Genomic DNA, 9,662 nt, shown 5'->3' with positions numbered 1-9,662 from the left:
GAGGAAGGAAGGAAGGAAGAGAGGAAGGAAGAGAGGAAGAGAGGAAGGAAGAGAGGAAGAGAAGGAAGAGAAAAAATGAAAGAAAAAAGAAAGGAATGATAAACTAACTTGGGGTTTTCTTATATTCCAGTTAGAAATTAACTTTAAAATATACTCAAACAATAAAGAAGAAATCTAAGTAGAAATTATTTCTTATGGACATTTTAGTTTAAATATTACTAGGTTAAAAATTATTGAAAGAACCTTTATGACAGAGGATTTTAAAAAGATACCTTAGTGGATGATAACTTTAATGCAAAATAAAAATGAAAGAATTATTTCATTTTTAAAGCATTTTTCTCTTTAAGACTTAAGTAAGCTCTGAGTTTTGTTTGTGGTCTTCTTATTCACAAATATTTGACAAATGTGGCTCCTTATTGGCACCACTAAATATGGTCAAATTTCAAGAACTTTAATTCATTTTCACTAAATTGAATGCCAATTGAGGAAGAAAACAGTCATTCTCCTACATCCCTAATGTCACTGTTGTGTGGGTGGCCCTATTACACCTGTCTCTCTTCCTGATGGCTAGTTAAGACGAGGCCAAAATTGACAACTTTGGGAAAGATTTCACGCAGTCTGCCCAACAGACATCGATGTTGTAAACCTAAGATGTGTAGGGTTGGCTGCCAAGCAGCCAGATGTTGCTTTGAAATGGAAACTAATTCAATAAAAACAGAAAACAAACACCAAGTCTATAGTGGCCCGTGTCACTATCACTCATTATGACCTAGGCTTGCCTCAGAGAAGCATCTTTTTTGCCCGGAGAAGTAGACAAACAAGTAGCTCGGTATTTTAGCCCCAAAAGTTAAGAGTGTGAAGACAAGTTAGATCCTCAATTCAATCCTAGAGAACAAATTATTTCAGATCAGGTTTAAAGACCTACAGGGGGCACAGGACTCATTAGTATGAACTTGCAGCCCCACCATTGCTGTTCTTAGTCTTCAGGACCTTGAAAATCACACACACAAAAAAGAAAGAAAGGAAAGTGTGGTGTGTGTAGGGAGGCATGGGAGGGAGTAGGAAGGGAATAGGAGACAGTGGGGGGTGGGGTGGAGGATGTGAGGAAGAGGGGGGAGGAATCAAGGCTGCCCGTTCTATCCTCACATAGATGGGCCAGTAGGGAGTAAAAATCAGTAACTTTTGACTCTAGAGGCTATGCAACAAGAAACACTTTCCCCCCTCTTTTGAATGGAGAAATCCCTTGCATATGCCTGCTAGCTTTCAGCAGACCAGTTAAGGATTTGGTAATGACATCTTTTATACCACTTAGGGCCTGTTTATCCTAAGCACTTAATGGCTACATGTTGTCTTATCACAAAGAAATAAGCTACCTAAAACAAGTAGTGCAAGTTTTAAAAAACCACTTTTTGAAAGAAGAAAAGGGTCCACTGCATGGAATTGAGGAGGGGGATCTCTTACCAGGCAGAAACCAGAAAGTCAAGGATCTCGCTTACTTTTAAACTGATGCATTTTTAGCAAGTGATCTCTTCTTTAAGATTATTATCCCTGAGCATAACCCGGGTGATAATGCCTCAGCATTGGATTGGGGTTTATTTTTATGCCCTAAATTGTTTTATAGAGTCAAAATCCATGGGGGTTGATTTTTAAGTCAATGCCTTAGGTATGTCAATGGTCGTTAAACTTAGCCCAAAAGGCATTTTTTTAAAACCCAGCAACAAAAATTACACCACAAAAAAGTAAACCTTAGAATAAAGCTTGAACAGCTGACTTCATCATTATAGTTTTTCCACTACTACATGCTGGGAAGAAAGATATAAATATGAAGCACTATAGGTTTTCTCCTTTTTCTAAGTCTTTTGTAGAAGACAAAAATGACACCATCATACAGTTACCTAAAAGACTTGACAGGTATTGATTTAAAGCACGATATATCAAGTGGTACTGTAAAAAGGATTTCATGGTCATAAATTTTAATGTCTTCCAATTTTGCACCCTCTCAGTAACTTGTCAATAACAACACTTGAGTATAAAATATTTGCCTCATTCCTGCATGGCATTAAAGTCTATTATACAGTTGTTGGGATACATAAGATATAACCAAAAGGGAACCAACAATTTAAAATTCATGTTAGATATTTTCTGAAATTTACCTTTTAGTGTCATTGTTGATAGGGTTTGTCTGTTTCCATATGTTGGAAATAACATTTTCATTTTTAAAATCCAGGGACAAGTCTGAAAACTAATTATTGGACTTTAATCTTGTAATGCTTTATGCAGACTATACTTGTTCTGCAAATCGAAAAACCTAGAAAAAATTGTTTCCAGGAAATCTGGATCTTTGGATATCAGTATGAATTATGTATACTGGTTTAAAATTCAGTATTAACCCTGAGTGGGAAATGAATGCCAATATGCAACTGGCTCCTGTTCCTAGTAAGAGTGTCACAGTTAGATTTTCAAAATAAAAATTTCAGCATCTAATGTTGAAAAAAATCTGACACCAAGAACTTTATTTCTTTCCAGAAATTATTCTCTGAATGATTTCACATCTATTTACTGTATACAGCTATTTTTTTTGTACAAATCTTCTTTTATTAAAGTATTTTTATTAAAGTCATAGCTGGGCAAGAAAAGGCTACGGGTGTTTTAATTATATTATCTCAAAGAACCACAGTTCTCCCACATGAAATGTTAAAATAAACATTTTTATTACAAATGTCATTCTTATTTTGACTCATATATAATGATGACATTAGTGAAGCTGATGGTTTATAAAACAGAAAGAATAAAAATTATACTTGCTAAATGCTAAGCAAAAATTGGCTGGCTAAAAATACAAGTGAAAGAAATGTAGCAAAATATACTCATCAGTGTGAATTATTATTAATCATATATTCATTTTCAATCCATAAACATGACAAATAATTTTATCATGTAATGAAATATAATAGCATCATTACTGTACCACTAAATTATGTTACATTTTATTAATATGCTCTGATTAGAATCTCTGTTTCCTTGGTCATTTGTTGTACTATTTAAAAATGACTACATAATTTTATCATTTCCTTTGACAGTTTTGATCTTTGTATAAAGTCAGATTTTTATTTCTATCCATGAACAATTAGACTAAATATGAAATCATGTCACTATTTCTCTCAGAGAGAAAAGAGTTCCTTTTGAAGTATGGCATATGGCTGCTTGAGAAACAAACCCAATTCCTTAATTTCTATAATCAAAAAGGGAAATATGGACATCATACTGGTTTTTGTTGTCAAAATTGTCTTTAATAATTCTAAACTTAAATCTTTTTTTAAAAAACTTCATAGTCTTTTTTTTACCATTGTGCTCAGATTTATTTTTTCTTTTATAAATCCAATCAATATACTTCATTGACAATCTGGTTTTCTATTTCTTATTGCAAAAGTATATAGAAAATGAAAGTAAATTATAGATTTAATTGGTGACAGAACCTAAAGTGAACTGTGTTGGTCATTCTCTTTCTTTGGGCTTTATGGAAGTCAAAATGCAGCTTCTTAAAAACACATCATGGGACTTGGGAGAATTCTGCAACATATGGAAAGAGTTACTTATAAAATAAAATTTAATACGCATCATTTCACTGAGTTTCAGTTCTATTTTAGCTGAAATACATTTTCAAAAATCATCATCTAAAAACGGATTTAATTCTATTCAAAAATCTGACTCAAAGCACTTGCCCAGGCTATACACCTGTAACTAGAAATAGGAAACTGTCCATATTGACGGTAGAATTGTACTTCCATAAGGAAACAAATGCAATAACTTCCATTGTTTTGTTTGTTCTTAATTCTGGTTTCTAGAGAAAGCCTGCCTGCTTGCTAGTCTTTTTTTTTTAAGTACTAAAATAATTAGTTATTTAACCTATAGTCTATGAGGCATTCAGGATCCTCGAGTGGTTGAAACACTTTGTTTGAACATCTGTTTGTTGTTTCATGTTTCCAGTGTTATTAATCTTCTTGTAGGTAAGCAGGTGATCCACCCGAACCAAATTGCAGTGGTCCAAGAGCAGTTTTCTCCAACGAGTGAAAAAATTAAGTGGGCCAAAGAACTGATTTCTGCTTTTAAAGAACATCAACAATTAGGAAAGGTAATGGTTTTGTTTTAATGTCTCATACATAATAATATTTAAAAGAGTATTTAAATGATATTAAAGATAGTAGTAAAGTGTAGAAAGGAATGAAAAATATACATTTGGCTGGTTCTTTTAAAATATAGTATACCAATTAATGCTTTTACAATATAGTATCCATAGATGAAAAGACTTCTTGTGATTGACATTTTTTATTCACTCTCCCCACTTTCCTAAGCAGAATTTTAAAGTCTATCGAAATCCATTTTTTCCACATCTCATAAGGGATATTGCCAGCACTGGGGAAATATAAAAAGGCTCTTAAGTTTTAATGTACTGATATGAGTGAAGCATAGGTATGAGAATAATTCAAAATTGAAGCAAGAACAAATTGTTATGAAATGAACACCGTTTGGCTAAATGTTTCTTGTGGGAGAATAAATAAATTCCAACTTTTTTTAATGTGAAAAAAAATCTCTTCAGAATTAGTCATTTAAAAGTGGGCGGTTTTATGTGCATTTGTACCAATTTCTGGACCTGAGATTTGGATAGAGTCGAAAGCAAATTAACACTGGAATATGGTTGTTCCTAATTTAGTGCATCATTGAGTCTCACGTTTCCTGCTCTGTGGGTTTCTGCTATGTAAATATTGCAGTGGTGATGCACAATCTGTCTCCACTTTGTGCCAGTAATACTTAAATTAGGTGTCGCCGGAAGGAAGATTTTATGCCAGTTGCAGCATTGTCAGTTAATTATCTTAAAGGTTATTTGCTATAATCCAGTTTGCCTCTTTTTTAGAGGAAAGAAAAAAGTTGCATCTGTAAATCTGTTCCTACTAGTTAATAGCTAAAGCTGATCCTGGTACTTCTATGAGAGATGAAGTTGTGGTATTGGCAATAGAAGGTTGCTTAGCAAAGGAAAGACCACTGAAAAATTATTAAGGAACTAATTACTCAATAAGCAGAAGATACTCTATGCCCTCTTCCTTCAGCAGTAAAACCAAAGCATGAATTTGACAAGTACCTCCTTTTGCACTTTATACTAACAGAACATAAGCCTTAAAATCTGAGAGATTGGGGAAGTGGGTGACAACAGAAAATACTTCATTTTCTGGTCTTATTCTCTTTCTTTCTTCCACTGCCACTCCTGAGACTGCCCCTCTCTCTCTCTCTCTCTCTCTCACACACACACACACACACACACACACACACACACACACACACACACCCATGCTTTTTTAAATGCCAAAAGTTGAACTACATTAAAAATTGGGGGGGGGGGGGGAAGTAGCTTGAGTCTGCCTCCCACCTCCTGGTTCCATGATAGGTAGTAGCAATTTATTCTGAGATAGAGGGACATCCATCTCTGGTTACCTGCTTGTGCTTCCTGGAGAACTATTTTTATTTTGGTAGTTAATTTGTTTTATTTCTGCCTCTCACTCAGCATCCCAGCCCTCATTCAGTTTCCATGTGAATACAGTGTAGACTTGAATACTTCCTGTAAAACTCATACATGCAAAATAATTTTATCATTTTCTCTTTTCTCACTCACATATGCCTGCCTGTGCACACACACACTTGCAAAATGAGTTTCGGTATCACTGGTGTGTACCTCGTGCGAGTACAGAAGTACATGGAGGGGTAAATACTTTCTCCTGAAATAATAAGCTGGGATAAGCTGTTGACCTTAAAAATGACAAACCCAGCAGATCCCCAATCTGGGCTTGCAATGAACACATCAACAGCCTGTGTTCATGTGGTGCTGGATGCCAAGGAATGAGGCCACCAGGCATGCGAAGGAGAGCCTGGGTAGTGGGAGAGGTGAACCTAAATTTCAGTTTTAGGAAAATAGAATCCAAACTAGAAACATACTATTGAACTGGCATTTAAGTAACTCGAATGATGAAAACAACACTTTTCCTTTGTGTTGGGAAAGTGCTGTTCCTGGGGAAAATTGTCCCAACCTGTTCAAACCTTTTGACGATGGCAATGCTTGAATGGGAGAGATTATAAAATGTTTTTAATCAGGAACGCTATCTTGTTGGGGCATAAGCTTTCATAACAGTGTGGCAGGATCTATTTTCTTAGGAAAAAATCATAGAAATTAGAGTGAGGTGGAGAGGAAAAGCTATTAGGTCATCTCTACCCTGCCCTGAAAGTGTAGGTTTATTCCTTACAGCCTAGTCTCTGGTTCTTTGTCCAGTCTAGGTTTGAATGACTCAAGTAATGGGGCTTCCAGTTGGGGCACATGGCTATTTTACCCAGTTAGAATTTTTTTTTCATTTTGCCTATACATTGATTGGTCACAAAAATTGGGTCTGCAGGTAGGTGCCTAGGTCTTGAGGGGATCTTGGGGTTTAAATAATGTGGGTTTGGTTTACAAAAGACTTGGTATAAATAGGTTGTTCATTATAAAGCATTGCTTCCAGCCAACAGTTAATCTGTTTTACTAAAGAAAAAAAAAAGGAAATCTTTTTTAACTGAGTTAGTCTAGAACACAGGTAACTCTCAAAAGCAGGAAACTAGGGGTTTGGGTCTTAGTGAAGTCCCCCCATGCCACCACACACAAAAAAAAGAAACCTTTTTTTCCCCCTCTGTCAATGAAATTTTTTTTGGTATTGCTTTGATATGGAATCATCCTGATAAAGCAATGAAGCAAAATAACTTGATTTCTTCTTCTCTTCTTTCTTCTGCTCCCATCTCAAATTATATTCTGCTCAATGATCAGAATTAACTATGAAAATCACAATATTGGCATGTCTTTTGTGTTTTCTTTCTGGTGTTATTCATCAAAACTGAAAGTTCTCTTTTCCTCTCCCCAGAAAAAAAAAGATAATAAAATCCTGGAAATTTGAATCAATAGCTCATGGACAGATAAATTATTTTATTTCAGCTGGTATGAACACAAGTTGTTTTTGTTTTTGTTTGGTTTGGTTAGGCTTTTTTGTTGTGCTTTATTTTTTGAATTAAAGTTCTACATAAATAAAGTTCGATGTCTTCAGCTCAATCCCTAGTGAGCAACATTTTAAATTAAAAAATAATAATCAGCTGATATAATTTATCACAATTTGGCAGGTAGTTATGGTAGTCTTTGTCTGGAAAAGGCCAGAACCTAGGCTACTGCAGGCTATTTATAGAATACAATATTTAGCCCAGTTGTCCCCGCCAGTAAAAATTAAGGACATGAGTTGGCATTAGAAAATTTTAAAGTTCATATTTGTTTCTTGATATCTGTTGAGGAAAGGGAAAATTTAAGATTCAATCTATCACAGTGATGCTGATAGTTTAACTTTCATAAATTAGAATATTTTATGCCAGTTATTAAGTTATGTTCTATCTGTTCTTAGTAACCCATATTCTTTCAAAGTGTCAGCGGTAAGGGTTCAGTTTAAGGTATAGGCTCCATTTGACTTTTTAAAATTCCTAATTCTTTTGGAAAATTAGTTAATCCAAGAAATGAAAATCTCTTCACTGCTAATGCCTTTTGCTCATCACATGTGATTTGTATTATTAAATTCACAAAAACATTTCCCAATAATTTGATTCCATCTTGGCTCCTTACTAGCTATTACTAAACTGCATCACTCATTTTTTCATTGTTCTGGGGAAATAGGGTAGAGGGAGGATAGATCATATGAAAATTTTCATTAAAAGTAAATATACCACCATATAGGCTTTATCCAAAATAATAAAATTCTAATTACATTAGAAAACTGTATTTTAACCTAAATTTTGCTTATTGAATAAGTGGGATTTTTCTACTAGTTCTTTTAACCACTGGGCATTTTAATTGATATAAAAAAGATACTTAAAATGAAAAAAGTTAAAGACTAGTAAGTATTAAAAGATATGTAAATGTAAGTGAAACGTACATTAAAATCCTATAAGATGTATGTATATTTGTATATATCATAGGATTTTATACAAATATGGGCATATGAATCTACATCCATATAGATGCAGGTATAAATCAGAAGTCTGGTACAAACCAGGTTATTTCTCCATCTACTTTTCATCATTTCCAAGGCAAATATAACAACTAAGAGAAAAGATGATCATTTAAAAATTCTTATCCCCTCCTTTTATTTATAGAGGAAATCACAGCATAAAACCTATATGATCACTCTCCAAATAGAGGCTAAAGGGGAAAATCTTCAAAGAATAAAATAGAATGTATATATATTATTTATATATGTGTGTGAGCATATGACAACATGCAACATAATTATGATTATCTCCAGTACTAAATTTTAAGAGGCCTAGTAAGGCATCTATATCCAAGTAGCTAAAGTACAGTAATTTGTGGCTCTTCCAGAATATCCTTCTTTATTTTTTTAATCATCTCTGTCATTCTATTATTTTGAGTCTGCTTTTAGCATTTCTCATTTTTGTTTGTCCTCATATTTTATTTTATTCATTACTTCCTTTGCTTCTTACGACTGAATTTGATGGCTTTCTTTGCCCTATTTATATATATTTCAATTATTACTTATAATATTTTGGGGGTGAGAAAAGAGGAATGAGAATGTGTTAATCATAGGATAACTCAATTTCTTCAACAGAGATAAATACTAACAGATCAAGTTATTGCCTAACTTAACCTGTCTTCACACAGACTTCCTCATTATTGAAAAGTTCTAATTTTATTTAGACGATTGAAGTAAGATCAATTAGCTATTGCAAAATAATAGAATTTAAAGAACTAGCAAAAAATTTTAGGCATAAAATTATGAACAAATCTTAAATAAAGAATCACAGTTCAAATTAGGGACATGTCCTCTCAGGAAATGGCACTTTTCTTAGATAGATAATACAGAAAGTAAACTCTTAGCTGGCTCTAAATATTGAAAACAAATGACTTTACATAGGTATCTGACTGAATCTCACACACCTCTTATTTGTGTTTTCAAAAGCATAGAAGAAATAATATGTTATCCAGATGGTTTTATAGCGGTCTCACTGAGACAACTCGGAAATGTCCGTCCAAGCCCAAAAATATTGTTTCCATGCATTCCCAAGCCTGCAATCCCACTCCCTCTCTTTGGCTCAGATCAAAGAAATGAACTAAAGATTGGTGTCTTTTTTGTCAACTGAAAAGAACTGTTTCCACTTAGAAACCATAGCACTACTACACAGAACTACCTTTGGTTGGCACTCTGGATAATGAAATCAGAAATTGGCATTTCTTAGTAAAAGTGAAAGATGGAGGGAAATAAATCTACTTTTGCAAAAAATTTACTACTTCAATTCCTCTTCTTTCTTTCCTTTTTATTTTTTTAGAATTATGGCATAATTTGAATTGCCCAACTGTAATTGTGATGTTTACTTCTAAAATGGATATTCAGTGATCATTTATAATTTTTATAAAAAATAAAATCTTGAAATGCTGGTGTTATTTGTATTCAGCTTCATCCTGAGTTCTGTTGATATATGGATGTGAATACAGGATGAGGGATACCTTTTTAGAGTTTTCCCCCCATTTTGAAGAAACCTTAGAATTGTTAGAGTTTTTAAGAGAACTTGGAGAACGTCTCTTCCAGAGATTCTTA

At 33.8% G+C, this 9,662-nt stretch overlaps 1 protein-coding gene across 1 annotated transcript in view; it reads left to right on the top strand.

Moving 5' to 3' along the window:
* CLYBL (citramalyl-CoA lyase) overlaps window positions 1-9,662 on the top strand; it is a 389,452-nt gene that overhangs the window by 356,778 nt on the left and 23,012 nt on the right. The window contains exon 6 of the mRNA XM_044669344.1: window positions 4,008-4,132. Coding sequence (XP_044525279.1) covers window positions 4,008-4,132 — 125 coding nt within the window. The remainder of the gene's footprint in view (window positions 1-4,007; window positions 4,133-9,662) is intronic.

This window comes from Gracilinanus agilis, chromosome 3 (genome assembly GCF_016433145.1).
Source record: "Gracilinanus agilis isolate LMUSP501 chromosome 3, AgileGrace, whole genome shotgun sequence".
In the NCBI taxonomy this organism is placed as follows: domain Eukaryota; kingdom Metazoa; phylum Chordata; class Mammalia; order Didelphimorphia; family Didelphidae; genus Gracilinanus; species Gracilinanus agilis.
The sequence above is the reverse complement of the archived record's forward strand: the minus strand, read 5'-3'. Positions and strand labels throughout refer to the sequence as shown.